This window comes from Coturnix japonica, chromosome 1 (assembly GCF_001577835.2).
Source record: "Coturnix japonica isolate 7356 chromosome 1, Coturnix japonica 2.1, whole genome shotgun sequence".
Classification (NCBI taxonomy): domain Eukaryota; kingdom Metazoa; phylum Chordata; class Aves; order Galliformes; family Phasianidae; genus Coturnix; species Coturnix japonica.
In genome coordinates, this window is record NC_029516.1 from 36,185,574 (window position 1) to 36,210,705 (window position 25,132).

The window sequence follows — 25,132 nt, forward strand, 5'->3', positions numbered from 1 at the left end:
CTTTCATACACATTCAGGAGAATAATAAATTCTGGCAGATTAAGTTCTGCAAAATGAATGTTCTGAATATATATATATAATTTACTTTAGACATTAATTTTTATTTTATTTCCATGTAGTTGTATTATTTCTTGTAATTAATGATCAATTTTAATTACAGAAAGCTCTTCTACTTGTTAATTCTCAGTTAAAATGTGTTCCTAGGTTTCACCACAGGAATTTTGTGAGAAGATGTGGATCAACAGTACTTATTTTTGGAATTATGAGTGTGATGCACTTTCCGCGTATGTAGCTTTATGCAACAAGCACAATATCTGCGTTAAATGGAGGACACCTGATTACTGTCGTAAGCAGACAGCAATGTTCCATATCCTAATGTGACTTTATACTGCTGCAGAGTTCAGTGATGAGTTAAAAAAAAAGTATTTCTTTTTACTGTTCTTAGAAACACTGTTTCATTCTATCATGGTATTAGTAAGGCACTGTACAAGTTCTTGAGATTTATCAGTAGTGTCATGGATTTTAATCTTGATTGAATGAGTAGTTTAACTAAAGTACCACTAAATATATAAATGTATGCTTTCTATATCTTGTTCCTAGTACTTGTTTATGCAATTAAATTCTGAATCAATACTCAGTTTCCTCTTTTTAACACTTGCAGCACTGAGTTGTCCTAAGGGCAAGGAATACCAGCCTTGCGTGAAACCCTGTGAAGCCAAGACATGCTTGAATAAGTGGTTGCATGAAGATTCTCCATGTTCTTATTTAAGGGAAGACTGTGTGTGTAGAAGTGGCACTGTTCTACATAGAACAGACTCAGACCTCTGTATCCCAGAAGAAAAATGTAGTAAGTGAAGTAGGGCAGAGGGGGTTTGCAATTATCTGCTAATATTAACTACAGATCAGTGTAAGCCACGTTTAAATTCTGTGTCGGACTTCAGAAGGTGTGAATCCAATACAGCTCTATTCTACAGAGCCTAGTCTTATCTCAAGATACAGCTTAAGTAAGTCTATCATCTGATTTCATTCTGCAGGAGAAAAATAATGGTCATTTTTCCATAGTTCCCAGGCTTTCTTTCCTAGAATAATCAGGAAGGAGTAGCAGGGGCAGCTTACTTTCCCTTCATTCACTGACTATTTTTACCCATAAAAAGCATTTGTTTAATATCATCATCTTTTCTTTATTCATCATAATGCCTGAAGTGCTCTTATTTTAAGCCGTAAGGTCTCACAGATATCAAACAAATGTGTTGCTTGCAGGCTTTCTCTCCACTTGTCAAAGGGCTGTAACATTTTTCTCTCAGCATGTACAGATAACAGAGGACAACCCCGCTCTGCTGGGGAGATCTGGAATGGGTCCACAAGAGGCTGTTGCATATACAACTGTTTAGAAAATGGAAGCATTGTTGCTGTAGAACCTGAATGCAATGAGGATCCACCACCAGCTTGTGAAAGAGAAGGAGAAGTGATTGTCCTTGTCATGGAAGTAGGGGATTGCTGTCCAAAAAAAGTCTGTGGTATGCCACGTGTATTTCCAGTTACAGAAGTGTAAATTAAATGCTTGGTACTTGTCAGAAAAGATTTCTTTTTTGACAGGGTTCAAGGTGATGTTTCTGAGAAGTGGTATTTAGGTAATTGTAGCTGGTTGCATCAGCACTGTGACTTTTCTTTAAGAACTAACTCAATGAAATAACAATTTAGTTATTCCAAGTCTGCTAATGAAACATGATTTCTGTTTCATTAGCAGACTGTTTAAGCTCTTCTGAAAGATTTCAAAAGAAATTGAGAAATACTCAATGTCAGAAGGACCTTGGTAGTTAGGGCAGTTACCAGAGCGTATGGCATTCTTACAAGTGCCTTGGTATTAAGTGAAGTGCCCTTTGACTTTCCATTCTTCTGTATCTCAGAAAGCAGTACTCTGTCAGGCGATCACTGACTACTAATATTCAATTTAGCCATAGTTCTCAGCAAAAGGAATATGCTTATTGCTGCTAAAATGTTAAGCAGAAGATATTTACTTCTTGAAAGGTCTTGGTCCAGTTGATGTGGTACTTTTGCTCCTTGGCTACCTGTAACTGACACTGTGTTGTTGATTTGTTCAAGAAACATTTTCATATGCAGGAAGCAGGGTGCTTCCCTGCTCTGGGAGGGATTTAGCTTTGCTTGTACAGTGCCACGTGAATGGAGCTGTACCAGCCCTGGGTTGAACTGGGAGGTCTAGACAGTGATGTGCTGTAAGCTGACTTGGTTGCTGTAGGTTTCAAATACATGAAAACTGTTTGTTTTTTGTTCTGCAGAATGTAACATGTCATTGTGTGATGCTGTTATTCCAACATGCAAAAGCAGTGAGAAACTGATTGTGGGCTACAGCCCCCTGTCCTGCTGTCCACAGTACCGATGCGGTAAGGGAAACACTAATAAACAATTTGTTCAACACTTTCCAATCTTGTGATGCCTGTTGTAAGAAACTTCATTTACAAGTTGTTCCAATTTTCAGCAGAACAGGACACTAAATAATACCAGGAGATGGTATATCTTTTTTATATCTTCAATGCTTTTTTTATTTATGTTTTGTGTTTCTTCTGGTTTAACAGTCTGTTTCTTTTCTTTCTTTGACTTTTTTTACTAAGGGAAAGAAGAATACATTTTATTTATCTTTTTAGCATTGTTTCTGTGACTCTTCTTAACATACTATTTCATCTCTTGCAGAATGCGATCCTTCAGTTTGTTTCAATTCTTCTCAGCTGGACTGCAGAGAAGACCAATTTATTGTTGAAGCAAAACTGGAAGATCCCTGCTGTTTCTCTTATCTCTGTGGTAGGTAACTGAGGAATAGTTAAGTACAATCTGTATTTTTAAATACAGTAACTTAAATCAGGAATTCCTTGAGAATGCTAGCACGAGTTTAACAAGCCAGGCTGTCTGAAGCATGTTTTGAGATCTTACATTTCCAACATTATTTTTTAACATCATATTTGATCTGCAAAATAATGTTGTTAACAGACACTGATCTTCAAAATTGAATTATATGATCCACACAGTAGGTGATATATCATGAACTGCAGCAGAGTCTTGGTGGTTCTTCAACACTAAACTGATTATTGGCATAAGTTCTGACACCTAAGAGCATGTACTAGTGCTGTATTTCTAGTTTTGAATGTCAGTCCACAAAAGCTCTTTTATCCACATAAGCATGACTAGTAATATTAAAGAAAATTGGCATGTGCTTTCTAAAATTTATAAAAAACTGTTTATTGTTTTTTAATTTAGTTTGTGAATCCTGCATTGAGCCTGTTCCTTTGTGTGATGAAGGGGAAATTCTTACTGTAGACCTTCATACCATACATTACTGTTGTCCTCATTACTATTGTGGTGAGTGTAACTATTGTTAATGCAGTCTGTAACCAATTTTAGTAAAAATGATAGGAAGTGCATGTGGACATCTCCTGGGTGCAGCATTTAGGGTGGGCTTTGTCTAGAGACTAAATACTATATATTAAATAACAAATTAGGGTTTGTACTTTTGAGGTAGGATTAAAGTCATTGAGACATTCAGTCGTAATCTTGCCAGAACAGTCCATATCGTCTGGAGAGCTTATGTACCTCACCAAAACAGTACATAGCTACTTCCATGGAGATCTAAATACTGATACAGAAATCCGGGTCTGAATCCCATCAATAGTGTATAACGATACAACTGTTCATAAGCATCCACATATTGAAAACTTCTGCAATTAGATATGTTATGCCTCTGTTTTCTTCATTAGTGTTTGGGCACTTTCTGCTGATTTTCAGGTGAAGGACTAGGCCATGGGTTTCAAATACTACCGGTCTGATTAGTATTCAAACAGTAAGCAGACCAAGAAAAATATGTGCAGTGTAATGTAGCCATTTTGCTAGCCTTGTATGTATTCTTAAGTAATGTCAGTAACTGCTTGATCAGTGGGGTGTTCCTGAATTAACTCTTGTCCTAGTACAGTCTCTGGGTTATTTCAGTTTTTTATGGAGACTTCCAGTAGGTTTGGAGCTTGCTGATTTTTACTTCAGGTGGTATCACTTTTTGGTCCTTTCCTTCTCTAGTACTGCCATGAAGGTGAAAGTATGCAAAGGCTTTTGTCACTGTTTTTCCCAGTTTCTCACAGCTAGAAATGTAGGTCTTACTGTGTAGACTTCTTTCATAGTCCAGTAAATTTCTTCAGTGATACAAGCATGTGCTGTTATTAAAGTCATTCTAGGGGAAAAGCTGTTTCCCATTACGTTATAGAAATTTAGTTTGAGTAGATTGTTTCGCTGCAAGCTTTGCTGCAAAGCTTGGAGAAAAATAGATCAAAATATGTCCTTATTTTTGCAGTGGTTTATCAAAAGAAATATAAGCTGGAAATATCAAATGAAATTTGAGTAAATTCTGATCTCTGTCTTTCTTCTCTATTTAGTTTGTGATGAAAATTTTTGTCCTGAGCCTCGTTTGAATTGCACAGATGACATGATGCTTGTGAAGGAAAAAATACCTGGGCAGTGTTGTCCAGAATGGCATTGTGGTAATTATTTCATTCTTTATTCACTGCTGTTAATAAAGGCTAGCAATTAGCTAATTGACTAACACGCTGTTCTTATTTTCTTCTCAGAATGTAGTTGTGAAAATGCTACCACAATGGCTTGCAAATTGGTAAGAACTGTCCTTTAAATGTGTTTTGAATACTGGTCTGTGTTCTTATTCCTCCCTTTCCATTCTTTGTTAAATTAAATTAATTTTAATGAGCACCACCAGCCCCCAGCTCAGGCATGAAGCTGCATGGCATGAAACTCCAGGTTTCTGCACGGTATTTTTAAATGTTCCTTGGGGAAATTTCACTCTGTGTGTTTTAGGATGACTAAAGAAGAAATGTAACTGTAGTGCTATTCGATTCAATGTTGACTCAAACTGATATGCTGGAGTTTTCCCCACTTTAACAATTCATAATTGTTTTTAATATTTAACGATGGATGAGCTTTTTGATCAAATGTGTAACTTGGACAAATGTGTTATTTGTCAATCATTTATAATTTTGTTTAGAGTTCAACAGATTTAATTAATTAAATTAATTTAGAATTTAATAGATTTAACAGCATTGAATATAGCAGGTATGAGAAGTCATAAATATTTTGTTCTTTGTAGACTCTCTCACAACTGGGACTATGATCTGGAAATAACTACAATTTAATGTTCAAACTCCTGCTATTACTGCAGTGACAATGACAGTCTCCCTGTAGTTTATACTTCCCTTTATGTGAAGATTGCATAATATAACATGTATATATGAACTACAAATTTTAACAGTTTTTACCTCTCTATGAAGAAACTTCATAGCAGGCATTCCTTTGCTGGTATGCTTATTATTGAAATAAATTTGTATCTCAGAAAAAAACCTGCTGTTTAGCAATTCTGCTGGTTAAACAGAGCAAATGATGTCCTGTGCTTTTGTTTAAAGAGCCAAATACTCTGAATAAATTGAAACAGGCCATTTTTTCTTGAGGTCACTGAAATTTTTCTCTTTTATGGAGGAAGAGGTAGAAGTGAAGAAGACCATAATTCTATTTTTTAGACAAAATCTCTCTACATTTATTTGTGCTTTACATTTATTTGTGTATAACTTTTCAAGCTTTTTTTTTTTTTTTCTTTCTTTTCAATCTCTTTATTCTCAGGGAGAAGTTCAAAAAATAGATAATAGTATTTCCAGTGCTTGTGGATGCACTCACTACATTTGTGGTAACTTTAGATAAAACTAAAAAAGGCATGTGAAGAAAGCCAAAGCCAAAACAGAGCCATTATCACCTCAAATGTAAACAATCTGTGTAGATAAATATACTCTCATTTCTCAATATTATACTTACAGTGTGGCTTACAGTGTGAGGCATTGGAGGGTATCACAGTGTCCATCTATCTATCAATCTATCTATCTATAAATCCATCCATCCACCCACCCATATGCACTATTGATCTCAATAAGCCAGCATGAGGGTATATGCCCAGTTTTAAGACTGCTCCTTTCCATAACTCAGCCACCTTGTGTGGAGGAGATTTCACCCATACAGTGCTCAAAAGTGCATGAGGCATTCCTAAGTCCCAACTGTAGCTCAGCATGTTGCAGCTTGTAGGACTTTGCCTTACTTCTGTCCTCACAGCATTTCTGTTAATTTGCTTGATGATGTTTCTTTTTTCTCTCATAATATTTTTCCTTTTGGTGTTAGAGAAGGATGATGTGTGCGTCTTCCAGGAGGTAACTGTACTGAATCCTGGACAATCAGTGATTCAGTACTTGGATGGAGACCTTTGTTACACTGTGCAATGTTTACAAGAAAAAGACCAGAACACAGGATACAATGCCATGCATTTTACAACAGTGAACTGTTCCCAGCAATGTGAAGCAGTAAGTATTCTTAAAACAGAGGAATAATGCAGCTTAGGAATAAAACTTAGGAGTAAAGATAAAAATCAGAAGGCACATTTTTGCTTGTCCAGTTTGCTCAGCAAGAGCTTAAAGACTTAACAGCATCAGTGCTTTTTAGTAGTATAGTAGTATACATAAATATGTCCACCCATCCATATATCATTGTTCACTTAGGTATTGTTATTTTCAGAATTCAATGAATTTTCATATAATATATATGTATTTAAATCAACCTCTTTTATTTTTTTTTCTGTTTTTTTTTCTTTTTCTTTCTTTTTTTTTTCTTTTTTTTTTTTTTCTTTTCATTTTTATTTTCTTTCAGCATCAGCTGTATATTCCTTCCTCCAGTCACCATAGTTGCTGTGGTACCTGTCAGAATGTGTCCTGTTCTTTCCTTAGTGAGAATGGCACACAAATTGTGTATGAGGTAAGTATCTCTGGAGAGGGACAGAAAATCAGTATAATAATATGATGAACACAGGAGTCTGACAGTCACTTCCTTGCTTCAAACTTCCTTAGTGTTGCTTAAGCAACTAGCAGCTGTCTGTGGTAAATTACATAATAGGGAAAAGGTGTATTTATTTTTAGACTTGCCATTTCACAGTAGATGAATACCACATTTTACTTTATTGGTTGTAATTATCTTCCACAAAGATGGGTGAATGTCAGCGTTTACTTAAGGCCATATAAGTGCAAAACAGAGATCTAACTGTAGCTCTAAGTCATTTGCTGTGATTTAGATGACCTGGGAATACTTTTGTGCTTCTGGATCCATATCAGGACTCCTGTGTCCCTTTCTTCCCATGATCTCTCTTCTCCCCACTGTGATTTATACAGTAAGCAAATGTCCAAACTGTATCACTGGGATTCAGGATCCTGATGGTGTGCTCCAGCAACCACATACAAAACGATCTGGGTATTTCCATACCTTGCTTCATCCTTCCCATTGATTTGAGAGCTTTTAGGGCAAAATAAAGCATAAGCTCTTTTTTCTGATGCAGACCCACTCTAGTACATTCTTCAGGTAGGAGCCACCACTCTAGTTGTTAGGATGGCCTTACCTCTACTGGTGGGGACGGGTTTCAACAAAACTTACACTCCAGCATGTACCTGCAGCACACAGGCATCACTTTTACAAACATTTGCCTAGAGATACAGCTGAACTGTGTCATCTTTGCTGACAATGGTTTTGTATTATGCGTTCAGGAAGGCAGCACGTGGATATCCAACTGCACAAACTACACGTGTACAAAGACTGTGTTGGGGGCTATGATAGTGGGCTCTGGCATGGTCTGCCCCCCTTTCAATGACTCTGAGTGCACAAAGGTTTGTACTTGGGCTGAGGTGAGTAAGAATAATTCATCTGTCAGTATGGACACGCTTGAAAGGGCACGCATGCTTCATTTGTTTTCTTTAAACCTAAAAAAAGTGGTAAGTAAGAAGATGTAAGGGATAAATTTACAGTGGTGAGTATCTGTGTGATTCTCTTGATTTAGATTATATTATTTTTTACTAGTTGGACATCTTTAAAATGTGTCATCTCTTGAGATACTATACAGTGTTGCACTGAGCACAGTCTTTTTTGATATGTTCTCCTTTTGTTTTCCTAGAATGGAGGGATTGTGCAGACGTACAATGATGGCTGCTGCAAGACCTGTAAGTGATGAAGGCTGCATTATGTGCTAGTTTAGCTTTGGTTTGGAAGGCTGTGTTTTTTAACCCCTTGCTGAGACAAAGATAAGGGAAAAGCATGCTGTTCCCCCCACAAATCAAATAAAAGTGTTATAGTTACTTAACCACTCTTATTAAAAGTTCTTGCTTTGTTTGGCCGCTGTCTTGGTGGTTTTTAACATTTTTGTTCTGGAGTATAACCAATTTCTACAAATAAAATCTTTGGAAAATTGGAAAATTACAGCAATTAAAATACTGAAAAGATTACCTTTATTGCTAAGCAGACTGTGAAATATTGCCAATATGATTTTCACCATAAAAGATAAGGATTTTCTCCCCTGAAACAGATTCTTAATTTGATTCTCAGTGTCCAAAAATACAAATTAATTCTGTTCTATAACTATATATTTTCTCAGGTGAAAGTACTGTAAAATTGAATACTGAAATAAAATATTTTTAATTGGAAATGGTTTCTTTCCATTGTAGAATATACACTGAAATCCCAAATGAAAAGAAGAATAGTTTTGGGGAGTTGAATAATATTAAAGTTAACATTTCCTATATACAAAATTGACATTTTGATATCTGGGAATACATTCACTTTCTCTGAGTGTGTCACTTTAAAATATTCTTGATGAACTGTAATGCAAGTTTGCATAAAGTTTTCATAACCTATGCAAGTTTAAAAGCACACTGCAAATGAACTCTGGTTATCTCTTCAGTTTTGACTAGGAAAAGTTTTCTGTTCAAGTTCTCTAATTATCTGTACCTAAAAAGAAAACTCCACAGTATGAAGTTAATATGAATATGGTAAGAATTCATACAAAACATGAAATTAAATGTGTAGTGCAAGAACTTGTTGAATGCCATAGAAATTACTTTCTCCCTTTTTTGACCTTTCTGTGCTCAACATCAGAATTAGAGTATTTGGAATAATTAGTCTCTGGGATTTTTTAAAAAAGTAAACATTTAATTAATAATATCAAATAGGAAGTCTTAATATTCATATTTATCAGAAATAGAATTGATCAATGCTCTAGTTTCTATGCTTTGCAAAGCCTTGACAGAGATCTGTAAGCATTGTTACAGTCTGTCATATGCAAAGCATGGAAAATAAAAACACTTTTCACAAACACAATGACTTCTTTTTAATTAAAATCAATAGAGAAAATTATCAGACCAGAATTGTGCTAAATGTTATACTTCAGAAATTCTTGCTCAAGTGGCTGCTAAAAAAAAATAAAAATATAATTTATACAATTATATACTATTTTATTTTTATTTTATTTATTTATTTTTAACTAAAAGCATGTGCCCAGTGATGAAGTGGATAAAGAAAGTATGTATAAATAGAGCTTGCAGCACCTTGGGGTTTTAATGGGAACAAATAGTCTTTCTGGAAGAGCTTGATTTGATGCATGCATGCAAAATGACTACGTATATTTAATTCTTACCTTGCCATAGAGAGTTGCCAAAGTTTTATTAAAAGGAAGTTTTGTGTTAATCAGGAGAGTAATAAAGTTTAGGCCATCTTTAGTGAGACTTGAAGCAGCTACACAGTTCCTAAATTTGGAGGACTATCAGGAAAGCTCATCAATCACCTTTTGCTGAAAGAAAAATTGCAGTTGGCAGTGTAAGAATTAACAAAATGTCATTTATATCAACATGTTTTTTTTTCATGAGAAACTTATATTCCTAATGGTTCTGCCAGGTTCTGGATTGGGTCTATTGCCCTTTGCCATTAGTCCAGTAGTGCCTACTGGTAGTATTAATTGTGAACCAGGTATTATTTTTAATAATGTATTTTCTTGTTTTAGTCATTTAGTAAGCACTGCTTGTTTAAGTCATAGATCTGTCATCACCACTAAATGTAACCATGCATTTAATGGCATTGGGCCTGATACTGAGAGATGCTGATATCCCGCTGGCCTCCCAGATCAGTATTTTCTAAAGCTTGGCCAGGCTTCACTGCTCAGCACCTGTCAGGATTAGGTTCACTGATTTACAGTATATGCTGTGGGTGGTTCTTCCCCCAGTTCATTTCTTAAATTGGTAATAAACTTACTGTGCAGGATATCTATAACAAGAAATGATATTACTTATAAAAATACCATCATCCTAAGTAATGCTACCATGAGATTTTCTGATCTTGTGTCTCTGAAGTTAATGTCTAAACTATTTTTGCCTTTAAATATAGCAAAAGTGCCCATTCCTGTCTGATCTCATCCTTGCAGATACGAGTTTATGCTGTACTTCTTGTCACAAATAAAATGTTTTCAAAGTAATGAAAATGTTGGATGAAAAGAAACATATAATCCTCAGAGCATGATCATGTGTTAATAAATATTCCTTAAAACATAATTCTTAGTGATTATAGAACTGTTGCCTTATGATAGTGTTTTTTGCTTTACATGATAGAAAAGTTGCAGTAACTGGCATAGGATCCCTTATTGAAATAAGGAGCAAAGAAATCAAGCATATCTGAATCTGAATGCAGATCTTTTTCACAGTTGAAGAGTGAAAACTATAGCAGAAGGGAAGTTTTCATTAGATTTTGGTACCTTATATGCTGAATCGTCATAAAACACTGAATCATAGAACCACTGAATGGCTTGGCTTGGAAGGGATCTGAAAGCCCCTGCTATGAGGAGGGCTGCCAGACACCAGCTCAGGCTGCTTAGAGCCTCATCCAGCCTGGCCCTGAATGCCTCCAAGGATCGGGCACACACAGCTTTTCTGGGCAGCCTCTGCCACCACCTCACCACCTTCTGAATTTTTTTTTCCCTAATGTCTAATCTAAATCTCCCTTCTTTTTGTTTAAACCATTTGCCCTTGTCCTATCGCTATTAGATCATGTAAAAAAGTCATCCCCACTCCTGCTTATAAGCTTTCTTTTCAGTACAAGAGGGACAGTATTATTTCAGTATTATATTATTATTTTTATTATGTTAAATATGGATTTGCACTGTACAGCTTTGTTTTTCAAACAAAAGATCTCCTATCAGTATCTCCCTGGATTTTGTAAAAGCATGTAGCATATTTAGCAGATATTTTCATCTCTCACTTTCAAAGCTCTCTTCAAAGATCCATTTCTCCAAAGGATACTGAATTCTATTGTTCTGTTTAAATTTTAAGCATTTAAATTAGCTTTAAAGTTATAATCTCATTCACAGCTTTATGTTCTCAAATGTCAAGCTCAAGGAAGTGTAGTATCAAAATCATAAATTTAATATTTCCATTAAAAACAGAATTAATTCTAATACTATTCAAAATTTATGCATCTTTCATTATTATAATATTGCTATATGGCCAATTTTAAATCTTATTACTGTTTTCATATTTATAAAATCTATATAACATATGAGGATGTTGGTTTTTGTTTGTTTTTGTTTTTTGTTTTTTTACATAAGGAAGTAGTAGTATCAGTGTGTGCACAAATGAAAATAGTGCATAACCATTAAAATTATTTTAATATTTTCATGTTTTTATTATGAAAATATGGTATAAAACTGCAACAATTCAGTATGATTTTCCATATTTTCCATGTTTTATCAGGCAAAAAGGAAGAAAGGATTTGCCAGAAAATGACAATCAGGACAACTATAAGAAAAAATGACTGTATAAGTCAAAGCCCGGTAAGAATAAAAAAAGAGTTTTTCATGCTGGTCCTACAGCATGATCAAGACAAATATCAAGAAGTAGGCTATGGCTATGTACAAGCAACAAAAATTGTTACTATCTTCTCAAAAGCAGGCCTTTGACCTGATGAATGTTATTCTACTCGTAAAAGGAATTAAGTAAGCTGTTTCTGTGGCTGAAAGAGAGCCCTCCTACCTGGCTTCAAATGAAAAGTACACAGAGTATTTGCACAAACATGCTAAACTCTTTTCCATGAAATAACATCCCATTCTGAAAGAGAAGTAGAAACGTGTCCAAGTAGAATGTGATGCATAATGTGCTTCACTCCTCCTTAAAGAACTTTACTCTCTGGGTGTTGTCTCCTCTGCATAGCATGTCTCTGTATGCTATACTCACAATTCCCTTTATTTTGTCATCTACTTAAGGCATCTTATTTTTCATCTNTTTTTTTTTCTTTCTTTTCAATCTCTTTATTCTCAGGGAGAAGTTCAAAAAATAGATAATAGTATTTCCAGTGCTTGTGGATGCACTCACTACATATCTGCTTGGTTTAGATAAAACTAAAAAAGGCATGTGAAGAAAGCCAAAGCCAAAACAGAGCCATTATCACCTCAAATGTAAACAATCTGTGTAGATAAATATACTCTCATTTCTCAATATTATACTTACAGTGTGGCTTACAGTGTGAGGCATTGGAGGGTATCACAGTGTCCATCTATCTATCAATCTATCTATCTATAAATCCATCCATCCACCCACCCATATGCACTATTGATCTCAATAAGCCAGCATGAGGGTATATGCCCAGTTTTAAGACTGCTCCTTTCCATAACTCAGCCACCTTGTGTGGAGGAGATTTCACCCATACAGTGCTCAAAAGTGCATGAGGCATTCCTAAGTCCCAACTGTAGCTCAGCATGTTGCAGCTTGTAGGACTTTGCCTTACTTCTGTCCTCACAGCATTTCTGTTAATTTGCTTGATGATGTTTCTTTTTTCTCTCATAATATTTTTCCTTTTGGTGTTAGAGAAGGATGATGTGTGCGTCTTCCAGGAGGTAACTGTACTGAATCCTGGACAATCAGTGATTCAGTACTTGGATGGAGACCTTTGTTACACTGTGCAATGTTTACAAGAAAAAGACCAGAACACAGGATACAATGCCATGCATTTTACAACAGTGAACTGTTCCCAGCAATGTGAAGCAGTAAGTATTCTTAAAACAGAGGAATAATGCAGCTTAGGAATAAAACTTAGGAGTAAAGATAAAAATCAGAAGGCACATTTTTGCTTGTCCAGTTTGCTCAGCAAGAGCTTAAAGACTTAACAGCATCAGTGCTTTTTAGTAGTATAGTAGTATACATAAATATGTCCACCCATCCATATATCATTGTTCACTTAGGTATTGTTATTTTCAGAATTCAATGAATTTTCATATAATATATATGTATTTAAATCAACCTCTTTTATTTTTTTTTCTGTTTTTTTTTCTTTTTCTTTCTTTTTTTTTTCTTTTTTTTTTTTTTCTTTTCATTTTTATTTTCTTTCAGCATCAGCTGTATATTCCTTCCTCCAGTCACCATAGTTGCTGTGGTACCTGTCAGAATGTGTCCTGTTCTTTCCTTAGTGAGAATGGCACACAAATTGTGTATGAGGTAAGTATCTCTGGAGAGGGACAGAAAATCAGTATAATAATATGATGAACACAGGAGTCTGACAGTCACTTCCTTGCTTCAAACTTCCTTAGTGTTGCTTAAGCAACTAGCAGCTGTCTGTGGTAAATTACATAATAGGGAAAAGGTGTATTTATTTTTAGACTTGCCATTTCACAGTAGATGAATACCACATTTTACTTTATTGGTTGTAATTATCTTCCACAAAGATGGGTGAATGTCAGCGTTTACTTAAGGCCATATAAGTGCAAAACAGAGATCTAACTGTAGCTCTAAGTCATTTGCTGTGATTTAGATGACCTGGGAATACTTTTGTGCTTCTGGATCCATATCAGGACTCCTGTGTCCCTTTCTTCCCATGATCTCTCTTCTCCCCACTGTGATTTATACAGTAAGCAAATGTCCAAACTGTATCACTGGGATTCAGGATCCTGATGGTGTGCTCCAGCAACCACATACAAAACGATCTGGGTATTTCCATACCTTGCTTCATCCTTCCCATTGATTTGAGAGCTTTTAGGGCAAAATAAAGCATAAGCTCTTTTTTCTGATGCAGACCCACTCTAGTACATTCTTCAGGTAGGAGCCACCACTCTAGTTGTTAGGATGGCCTTACCTCTACTGGTGGGGACGGGTTTCAACAAAACTTACACTCCAGCATGTACCTGCAGCACACAGGCATCACTTTTACAAACATTTGCCTAGAGATACAGCTGAACTGTGTCATCTTTGCTGACAATGGTTTTGTATTATGCGTTCAGGAAGGCAGCACGTGGATATCCAACTGCACAAACTACACGTGTACAAAGACTGTGTTGGGGGCTATGATAGTGGGCTCTGGCATGGTCTGCCCCCCTTTCAATGACTCTGAGTGCACAAAGGTTTGTACTTGGGCTGAGGTGAGTAAGAATAATTCATCTGTCAGTATGGACACGCTTGAAAGGGCACGCATGCTTCATTTGTTTTCTTTAAACCTAAAAAAAGTGGTAAGTAAGAAGATGTAAGGGATAAATTTACAGTGGTGAGTATCTGTGTGATTCTCTTGATTTAGATTATATTATTTTTTACTAGTTGGACATCTTTAAAATGTGTCATCTCTTGAGATACTATACAGTGTTGCACTGAGCACAGTCTTTTTTGATATGTTCTCCTTTTGTTTTCCTAGAATGGAGGGATTGTGCAGACGTACAATGATGGCTGCTGCAAGACCTGTAAGTGATGAAGGCTGCATTATGTGCTAGTTTAGCTTTGGTTTGGAAGGCTGTGTTTTTTAACCCCTTGCTGAGACAAAGATAAGGGAAAAGCATGCTGTTCCCCCCACAAATCAAATAAAAGTGTTATAGTTACTTAACCACTCTTATTAAAAGTTCTTGCTTTGTTTGGCCGCTGTCTTGGTGGTTTTTAACATTTTTGTTCTGGAGTATAACCAATTTCTACAAATAAAATCTTTGGAAAATTGGAAAATTACAGCAATTAAAATACTGAAAAGATTACCTTTATTGCTAAGCAGACTGTGAAATATTGCCAATATGATTTTCACCATAAAAGATAAGGATTTTCTCCCCTGAAACAGATTCTTAATTTGATTCTCAGTGTCCAAAAATACAAATTAATTCTGTTCTATAACTATATATTTTCTCAGGTGAAAGTACTGTAAAATTGAATACTGAAATAAAATATTTTTAATTGGAAATGGTTTCTTTCCATTGTAGAATATACACTGAAATCCCAAATGAAAAGAAGAATAGTTTTGGGGAGTTGAATAATATTAAAGTTAACATTTCCTATATACAAAATTGACATTTTGATATCTGGGAATACATTCACTTTCTCTGAGTGTGTCACTTTAAAATATTCTTGATGAACTGTAATGCAAGTTTGCATAAAGTTTTCATAACCTATGCAAGTTTAAAAGCACACTGCAAATGAACTCTGGTTATCTCTTCAGTTTTGACTAGGAAAAGTTTTCTGTTCAAGTTCTCTAATTATCTGTACCTAAAAAGAAAACTCCACAGTATGAAGTTAATATGAATATGGTAAGAATTCATACAAAACATGAAATTAAATGTGTAGTGCAAGAACTTGTTGAATGCCATAGAAATTACTTTCTCCCTTTTTTGACCTTTCTGTGCTCAACATCAGAATTAGAGTATTTGGAATAATTAGTCTCTGGGATTTTTTAAAAAAGTAAACATTTAATTAATAATATCAAATAGGAAGTCTTAATATTCATATTTATCAGAAATAGAATTGATCAATGCTCTAGTTTCTATGCTTTGCAAAGCCTTGACAGAGATCTGTAAGCATTGTTACAGTCTGTCATATGCAAAGCATGGAAAATAAAAACACTTTTCACAAACACAATGACTTCTTTTTAATTAAAATCAATAGAGAAAATTATCAGACCAGAATTGTGCTAAATGTTATACTTCAGAAATTCTTGCTCAAGTGGCTGCTAAAAAAAAATAAAAATATAATTTATACAATTATATACTATTTTATTTTTATTTTATTTATTTATTTTTAACTAAAAGCATGTGCCCAGTGATGAAGTGGATAAAGAAAGTATGTATAAATAGAGCTTGCAGCACCTTGGGGTTTTAATGGGAACAAATAGTCTTTCTGGAAGAGCTTGATTTGATGCATGCATGCAAAATGACTACGTATATTTAATTCTTACCTTGCCATAGAGAGTTGCCAAAGTTTTATTAAAAGGAAGTTTTGTGTTAATCAGGAGAGTAATAAAGTTTAGGCCATCTTTAGTGAGACTTGAAGCAGCTACACAGTTCCTAAATTTGGAGGACTATCAGGAAAGCTCATCAATCACCTTTTGCTGAAAGAAAAATTGCAGTTGGCAGTGTAAGAATTAACAAAATGTCATTTATATCAACATGTTTTTTTTTCATGAGAAACTTATATTCCTAATGGTTCTGCCAGGTTCTGGATTGGGTCTATTGCCCTTTGCCATTAGTCCAGTAGTGCCTACTGGTAGTATTAATTGTGAACCAGGTATTATTTTTAATAATGTATTTTCTTGTTTTAGTCATTTAGTAAGCACTGCTTGTTTAAGTCATAGATCTGTCATCACCACTAAATGTAACCATGCATTTAATGGCATTGGGCCTGATACTGAGAGATGCTGATATCCCGCTGGCCTCCCAGATCAGTATTTTCTAAAGCTTGGCCAGGCTTCACTGCTCAGCACCTGTCAGGATTAGGTTCACTGATTTACAGTATATGCTGTGGGTGGTTCTTCCCCCAGTTCATTTCTTAAATTGGTAATAAACTTACTGTGCAGGATATCTATAACAAGAAATGATATTACTTATAAAAATACCATCATCCTAAGTAATGCTACCATGAGATTTTCTGATCTTGTGTCTCTGAAGTTAATGTCTAAACTATTTTTGCCTTTAAATATAGCAAAAGTGCCCATTCCTGTCTGATCTCATCCTTGCAGATACGAGTTTATGCTGTACTTCTTGTCACAAATAAAATGTTTTCAAAGTAATGAAAATGTTGGATGAAAAGAAACATATAATCCTCAGAGCATGATCATGTGTTAATAAATATTCCTTAAAACATAATTCTTAGTGATTATAGAACTGTTGCCTTATGATAGTGTTTTTTGCTTTACATGATAGAAAAGTTGCAGTAACTGGCATAGGATCCCTTATTGAAATAAGGAGCAAAGAAATCAAGCATATCTGAATCTGAATGCAGATCTTTTTCACAGTTGAAGAGTGAAAACTATAGCAGAAGGGAAGTTTTCATTAGATTTTGGTACCTTATATGCTGAATCGTCATAAAACACTGAATCATAGAACCACTGAATGGCTTGGCTTGGAAGGGATCTGAAAGCCCCTGCTATGAGGAGGGCTGCCAGACACCAGCTCAGGCTGCTTAGAGCCTCATCCAGCCTGGCCCTGAATGCCTCCAAGGATCGGGCACACACAGCTTTTCTGGGCAGCCTCTGCCACCACCTCACCACCTTCTGAATTTTTTTTTCCCTAATGTCTAATCTAAATCTCCCTTCTTTTTGTTTAAACCATTTGCCCTTGTCCTATCGCTATTAGATCATGTAAAAAAGTCATCCCCACTCCTGCTTATAAGCTTTCTTTTCAGTACAAGAGGGACAGTATTATTTCAGTATTATATTATTATTTTTATTATGTTAAATATGGATTTGCACTGTACAGCTTTGTTTTTCAAACAAAAGATCTCCTATCAGTATCTCCCTGGATTTTGTAAAAGCATGTAGCATATTTAGCAGATATTTTCATCTCTCACTTTCAAAGCTCTCTTCAAAGATCCATTTCTCCAAAGGATACTGAATTCTATTGTTCTGTTTAAATTTTAAGCATTTAAATTAGCTTTAAAGTTATAATCTCATTCACAGCTTTATGTTCTCAAATGTCAAGCTCAAGGAAGTGTAGTATCAAAATCATAAATTTAATATTTCCATTAAAAACAGAATTAATTCTAATACTATTCAAAATTTATGCATCTTTCATTATTATAATATTGCTATATGGCCAATTTTAAATCTTATTACTGTTTTCATATTTATAAAATCTATATAACATATGAGGATGTTGGTTTTTGTTTGTTTTTGTTTTTTGTTTTTTTACATAAGGAAGTAGTAGTATCAGTGTGTGCACAAATGAAAATAGTGCATAACCATTAAAATTATTTTAATATTTTCATGTTTTTATTATGAAAATATGGTATAAAACTGCAACAATTCAGTATGATTTTCCATATTTTCCATGTTTTATCAGGCAAAAAGGAAGAAAGGATTTGCCAGAAAATGACAATCAGGACAACTATAAGAAAAAATGACTGTATAAGTCAAAGCCCGGTAAGAATAAAAAAAGAGTTTTTCATGCTGGTCCTACAGCATGATCAAGACAAATATCAAGAAGTAGGCTATGGCTATGTACAAGCAACAAAAATTGTTACTATCTTCTCAAAAGCAGGCCTTTGACCTGATGAATGTTATTCTACTCGTAAAAGGAATTAAGTAAGCTGTTTCTGTGGCTGAAAGAGAGCCCTCCTACCTGGCTTCAAATGAAAAGTACACAGAGTATTTGCACAAACATGCTAAACTCTTTTCCATGAAATAACATCCCATTCTGAAAGAGAAGTAGAAACGTGTCCAAGTAGAATGTGATGCATAATGTGCTTCACTCCTCCTTAAAGAACTTTACTCTCTGGGTGTTGTCTCCTCTGCATAGCATGTCTCTGTATGCTATACTCACAATTCCCTTTATTTTGTCATCTACTTAAGGCATCTTATTTTTCATCTTTGACTTATTCCCATCTATAAAACCCAGGACCGGTCTGATAAGGACATAGCACTTAAAAGAGAAGCAGTTGACACAATTTCTTGAGACATCTGAAAGGCCTCCAGTAAAATTTTGCTGAAGAACCTTAATAGTCTGCAGGGGAGAGGCAACACATCGTCACAGACTTATAGCTGGACAGGTCGATTTCCAGCCAGATAGAAGGAACAGTGACATATATAAGGCTTTACTACAATAATAAGGGTGTGTGCTGTATTTATTTAGTTTTAGAAGAGTAAATATCAAGGGAGTATTAAGAAGGGAGATTGTTAATGATTAGGACAAGATCTAAAGAAGTTATTTTTCTGCTCTCAAATCTGATGAAAGCTGTAAGACTAACCTATTGACCACATTTCTTTGGATATGGCCCTCCTGTTTAAGTGCTGCTTGAAGGGAGTGCATTACAGAGCAGATTTCATAGGCTTCATTTGCATAAGAAATCAAATTAAAACAATTTCACAAAAACAAACAAGCAAACAAAAAAAACGAACTAGGTCTAATATAGTCATTTCTGATTACTTAGCATATAAGCATTTGTTGAAGTTCTAATTAAAACTACTGTTCTACCAATTCCTGTTTCAGATAAGCTAGGAAGATGTCACATAATGTCGTGCAACAGAAAGTTTGGCCCTGCTTTAGTCTATTGCACAAATAATTTTATAGCCAACCTCTTGCCTTGCTGGATTGTTACATCTACTTTGTGGCTGTATTTATTATGGTGATGACACAACTAATGTTGCACCCTTAGTTGCAAGCACGGAAAATGCTTTTGCACTGATATACTTTTCCTCTTGAACCTTCAAAGAGAATGACAGACTATCCTTTTCCTTAGAAGAATGTAACTTTTCATCATTGAACATGAAAAGGATGTTAATTTAGCTCTGATGTTTTGACGTTATTCATCAGTAAAGTAAGGATTCAGTTTTGTTATCCACAGCAGGAAGCTGAGCTTGCTCAAAGTTAATAATTAGTACATGTTTAAACAATGAAAACCATACGGCTTCACATAAAGTTTACATTAAAAATTTATCTCCATTTGAATGAATTTTAAGAGGTAACTTTTAAGACCAGAGTTCTTTTCAAATATAAGAATGGATTTTAATCAGAAAGAAGTTTGGAATGTTACATCCTGAAAACAAATCCTAAGAAGTCTAATTGCAATTCTTCCTTTTTTCCTAGGTAAACGTAGCTTCATGTGATGGAAAATGCCCATCTGCTACAATTTTCAATGTCAATATTGATAGCCATTTAAGATTCTGTAAATGTTGTCGAGAACACGGAACACGCAGTCTGACTGTGCCTCTACTCTGCTCAGGAAATGGCACTGAAATTATGTATGTCATTCAAGAGCCCATAGACTGTTCATGCCAATGGAACTGAACAGTACTGCGAACATGATTTTGTCTGAAGAACTGAAATGAGTTTCCTTTCACCAGAGTGTATTTTCTGACCTTGGTTGGATGTAGTACTCTACAGAAAAGAATATGATATCAATGATGCTTTATAATGTATCTTTTCTGAAATTAAGTAGAGATTATGTTGTTTTCCAAATTTCATTTTTTAAATATCAGCATGTATAAAAATAAACATATAAAAGCTTTTTTACAAGGTGTAATTTAGCTGTTATTTTCTTTTCAATGGCTTTCTGATGAGCTGTTGTTGTCTTTATTTCATGTTTTAAATTTGTACTTATCTGTTAAATTTCAGAACTTTTAAGTGGTTCTTTCATTTCTTTCTTGTGGTTGGTTGGATTTTCTGTTGAGGACCATCACTGGAACTAATACTGAAAAGCAAAAGATGCATATAGTGGTTTTGAAAATGGCTGAATTATTATTTTGAGAATGACTAAATTAATTTATTAAAAAAATATGAAGAAAACCGTCCAACTCAAACATTATTTTGTCTTGCTGAAGGTCTGTCTGTCTTTTGTCTGTTAAGATGTTGATCTTTTGTCTGTTAAGATGTTGACAATGACTGGGCTCTGTTTAAAGTAGAAGTCACTGAGAATCATCATGACTGTGGTCTGTAAGTACTTTTATATCTATAGTAATGTCTTTAAATCATTGGCATTTATTTAATTTTGGTGCACAGTATAAATATTAAGCTTGACTAAGTAAATGTTGAGGTGTTCAAACATTTCTGCCTTTGTTACAAACAAAGCTCATTCTGACATGAAGAAATTTATTTTTTATCAGTTTTTCGGCTTACACAAATAAGATATTGGATCTCTGCTTGCTGAATGTAGAATAAAATTCTATGTACATATTTATTTTTTAAAAAAGGAGACTGCACATTTTAATTTTTCATAATGTCTTTCCTCCTTTGTTTGACAGTTTGAAGTGTTGTGTCCAATAACAACATTGCTTCCTTTTAAGAATAGAGATTTGGACTATTGACTGAATTTAGGATTTATAATTTTTGTGTACAGGAAAAAAACCCTCCATGTGAAGTATCTTCTGAAGAGCCAAGATGTGCTATTAGTATTCATTCATGTTGTGAATCTCTATGATTCAGCACCTTAAACTGAATATGCTCTCACTTTTACTAAAAGTGCCGTGTCATCTTATTGTAAAAGCTAAGAACACAAATTTAGGCTTGTTTTTAGAAGACTGCTTTGCTTCATAAAGTCACTGAATTGATCATGGCTTAAATGATGACAGAGGGAGTTTGGCCATTGACCCCAGTGGGGTCAGTATTGTCCTTAATATGCAAACGATTTCAGAATTATATTTCTTGACTAAAACTCCGAGAACTTTTTAGTGAACTGTTTTTATTTCAGGCTGTCATCATTTAGGTACAGAAAAGTTAGATTATTACACTGTTATATACAATGAAAAATAAGTAATACAACAACATTGAAATCTAAGGCTATTTTGCAATGTCATGTGAAAAATTTTCAAACTTTTGCTATTCACTGTTTGAGTGCTTATAAAGAAAATCATTATATGTATTGAAATCAGTCATTACTAACAAGACTCATGTACTCTTCCATTTCATTAAAAATAGTGACCTGGTTTAAAAATGGAAGAATAATCCACCACATTATCAGTAAAATGTTTAACAATTAGAAAGGTACAACGATCAACTAGTGATAAGGTAGTTTTTTTTTTTGTTTATTTTGTTTTGTTTTGTTTTGTTTTGTTTTTTTTTAAGGAAGTATGCACTTTATTTGCACTTTTTATGACTTGCTGGCAGATATGTCAAGAGATTTTAGACTAGGGCCTGGAACCAAAACCTTTTTTTGACATTACTGTAGGAACTTGTGTACAGAAAGTATTCTTAGAGTCCAGAAATGGAAAATAAATAATTGTTGTAGCTGTTAAGATTGTGTACTCATACAACAAATTTAAAGGACAGTTATTCAAAGAAAAATAAATCCCTGGGACTTCTTGATTTATTAACATGGAGATAGGAATCCTCTGTTTACTTCCAGGAAGTCTGGCCCAAAACTTCTCAATGAATTTAGCATTTGAAAATAGAATAGTTCCTACAAGATGTCACTTTTAGACACAATGACCAAACACTTGCTGTAGTTTGATTAAACACTCTACTTACAGAGTGCTTTTGTAAAATTTAGAATCATATTTGTAATTAAAGATAAATTAATAAACATAAGTTGATGTGTTTCATTTACCTGTATCACTAAGGATGAACAATAGTGTAGAATCTTAGATAAACCTAGAATTAAAGTTAATATAACAATTAATTTAACAGATAAAGTTAAATTTAACTCAATGAAAAATTATATTGAAATACTTTTTCCCATTAACCATTTTATTTTTTAGAAGATCAACAATCATTAGCAGTTGGGTCAGGATCCTCCCTGAAGCATAAAGCAAAACCTTTATGTCTTTGGTGGAACTGAATAGAGTCTAAGGCTGCCTTTCCTTTTACAGCTAAGCTTCAGATTCAGACTTATTTGGCCTTGTCAGAGAATAAATGCCTATTAAATCTTGTTAATCATTTTCTGGACAGTCATCCACCTGCATTATCTCAAAGAAAATGAAATTTGCCTAATGTGGTATATTTTACATACATAACGTGAATTAAGCCTTGCAGCCTTTGAAACAGACATTAGGTTGGAATGTGCTTGCAGATATCTTCTCAGCCTATAACTTAAATATAAATGTAGACACAACTACAGGGTTGTATCAAAGTTTATCTCCAACTCTGCATTCCTACCTCAGCCTCTCACATAGGAATTATACATGACTTGCTTTGTGCGAGCATCTTGGGAACTAGTTTTAACAGCTGATACAACTCAAACATAATCTAGTTTCACACCACAATTAATTAGACTGTTTATTATTGACTAAAAGAGCTTTAATATCCACAGAGTGCCCTCCCTTCCACCCCTTCTGAAACTAAGACTTGAACAATTTCTACTCCCCTAAGAGCAAGGCTGGGGATGCATACCTTTCTCTGACTCCCACACTTCCATGAGAAGATGCAAAGAACCGGAAAGCAGTGTGTGCATGACCTGCTGCATGCCTTACTCTGCAGTCCCGGTGTGCCATGTCATTTCAACCCTTGGCCTGAAGGGTAGGTATGCTACCTTCATTCAGTAGTTACAGTTCTTTATTCAGTTGTCACAGTTCTATTTTACATGAGCTTGTGAATATGATTCCACTGTTTAAAGGCTTGCCCATAAAACTATGCATGCGTTTTTAGGGATTTGTAATTTGTTTAACTAAATACACTTCACTATACAGGGAGGCTTTGTCCACATTATTTGTAATGGCTGGATTTTTTATTTCAATTATCTTATGACCAGCTCATTCATTATGACCAATTTTTGCCCAAGTACATAATTAGAATTCTAAGCATAGCTTCTAATGACATTTAAACCACTTAATTTATGTTTTCAGTAATAAAATCCAAGACTTTCAGCTATTTGTATGCTAAAAATGAATAGGAAAACTTCAGGCATTTTCATAATTTATTACTTTTCTATATAGCAGGCAGACATCTCTACAAGTACATACACCTGTATAAGAGTGATGAAAAAACTGTTTGCAGTGAGGTCTTCATAGCTAGTCTCTTTTGAGAGCAGGATCATAGAAGCATTTACAGGAAAATAGTCCAACATAACCAGTGGTCATCGTACTATTCACAGTGCATAAGTAGTCACAAAATGCTGCTCTGGATGTGGAACCTGACCTTCTATTGAGCTGGATGTGTGGTTATTATTATTATTATTATTATTATGTACTGATTCTGTGTAGCTCTTTCTGTCTCTTTTTCCCCTCCATGCCTCCTTTTATAAGAAGTTAAAGGACAAGTACATTTTACAAATCAACAGGCTAGTCTTTGTATAAAACATACAATATAGGTACCCATTGGGAACACTGTGGCAGTGGGAAATGCTGACTTGTACTGAACAGTTCAAGTTCTGTCCCACCAAATCCTTTTCCAGAAATTAGATTGATGTTATGCTGCAGCTGTGATCGTATGTGGGTGTATGTCCTTTGGGAAAGTCTCTCAGATGTATCTAGTGCAAAACATAAACGAATTTCAGCATGTAACCATGATAGTTCAAAAGTAGCTTTTGTATGGAAAATGAGAGGAGTGTAAAAAGCACCTGTGATGATATTGCATTCTGGGGAAAACTGGGAATGATAAAACTTAATCATGGGTAGCACCGAATCAAAGGAAAATGGTTGTGTTTTGGGGGAGTGTTCTTTTCATTAAGATGGAATGTGCCGCACTGCGCTTGTGTCTGAAAAGACAGCCTCTTTTTATGCTATAGAAAGTAGCTCAGTGTATCTGCTTTGAAAAACAGCTGAGAGTGTAGCAGTTTCCTTGTACTCCTAGCTGATGCAGTGTTCAGGTGTTCCACCCATGTGTGTTTTGCGTATGTCTGTCTCAGATAGACTCAGTGTTTTGAGATAGGGGATTTCCTAGCAGCAACTTTTGATTTAGTCTGTTCATCTTTGAAACTGGGAAACATAAAAACTCTGAAACAGTATTTTCTGGTGAGGTTTTTTCTAAATAAAGTTCTCAATAAAGCTCCAGTAAAATAATAATAATAATAATAAAAGTATTCCTTTTTTTCACAGTGCAAATTTCAGCTGCACACAGCTTTAAGGAAAAAAGAGAAGCAGCCAACTGAAGAATAAGATTCTATCTCAAAACAAAGAATGTATTATGTCATGATACTCCCTAAAAATATACCGTAAATAATAGGATGAATGTTGGTCATTTTTATGTTATGTGCACACAATTATGCTATTTTTAATGTAATCTATGACTATTTTGCTTGGAAATAATGCATAAATGATATTTATTGTCATGTTATACTGATTAAATTTCAAAGGGCATAGTAGACAGCTAATTTTCATTTAAGAAGATTGATTTCAGAATGATTGGGGTACCAAG

General features: G+C 34.7%; 2 protein-coding genes across 3 annotated transcripts in view; both read left to right on the forward strand.

Annotated features, from left to right (window-relative positions):
• OTOGL (otogelin like) overlaps positions 1-22,294 on the forward strand; it is a 94,703-nt gene extending 72,409 nt beyond the window's left edge. The window contains exons 44-58 of the mRNA XM_015857310.1: positions 205-346; positions 662-847; positions 1,305-1,517; positions 2,298-2,402; positions 2,710-2,817; positions 3,271-3,372; positions 4,434-4,538; positions 4,626-4,666; positions 5,683-5,746; positions 6,229-6,407; positions 6,751-6,855; positions 7,635-7,754; positions 8,039-8,084; positions 11,655-11,734; positions 19,934-22,294. Of these exons, the coding sequence (XP_015712796.1) occupies positions 205-346; positions 662-847; positions 1,305-1,517; positions 2,298-2,402; positions 2,710-2,817; positions 3,271-3,372; positions 4,434-4,538; positions 4,626-4,666; positions 5,683-5,746; positions 6,229-6,407; positions 6,751-6,855; positions 7,635-7,754; positions 8,039-8,084; positions 11,655-11,734; positions 19,934-20,134 (1,797 nt within the window). The 3' untranslated portion in view covers positions 20,135-22,294. The remainder of the gene's footprint in view (positions 1-204; positions 347-661; positions 848-1,304; positions 1,518-2,297; positions 2,403-2,709; positions 2,818-3,270; positions 3,373-4,433; positions 4,539-4,625; positions 4,667-5,682; positions 5,747-6,228; positions 6,408-6,750; positions 6,856-7,634; positions 7,755-8,038; positions 8,085-11,654; positions 11,735-19,933) is intronic.
• On the forward strand, positions 12,298-18,267 carry LOC107311079 (otogelin-like protein). Of its 2 annotated transcripts, none has more exons than XM_015857323.2 (4): positions 12,298-12,943; positions 13,287-13,391; positions 14,171-14,620; positions 18,191-18,267. In XM_015857323.2, the coding sequence occupies exons 1-3, from the start codon at positions 12,656-12,658 to the stop codon at positions 14,411-14,413; spliced, it is 636 nt and encodes a 211-aa protein (XP_015712809.2). In that variant the 5' UTR covers positions 12,298-12,655; the 3' UTR covers positions 14,414-14,620; positions 18,191-18,267. The 2 variants fall into 2 exon arrangements, with proteins under 2 accessions (XP_015712809.2, XP_015712817.2); XM_015857331.2 differs by lacking the exon at positions 18,191-18,267 and adding an exon at positions 16,347-16,415.
• Positions 22,295-25,132: the final 2,838 nt, after the last annotated feature.

Coding starts and splice junctions, on each gene's coding strand:
- LOC107311079 (XM_015857323.2), top strand. CDS start 12,656: ATGTTGCAGCTTGTAGGACTTTGCCTTACTTCTGTCCTCACAGCATTT. Junction 12,944..13,286: donor GTTCCCAGCAATGTGAAGCA/GTAAGTATTCTT, acceptor ATTTTCTTTCAG/CATCAGCTGTATATTCCTTC. Junction 13,392..14,170: donor GCACACAAATTGTGTATGAG/GTAAGTATCTCT, acceptor TTATGCGTTCAG/GAAGGCAGCACGTGGATATC.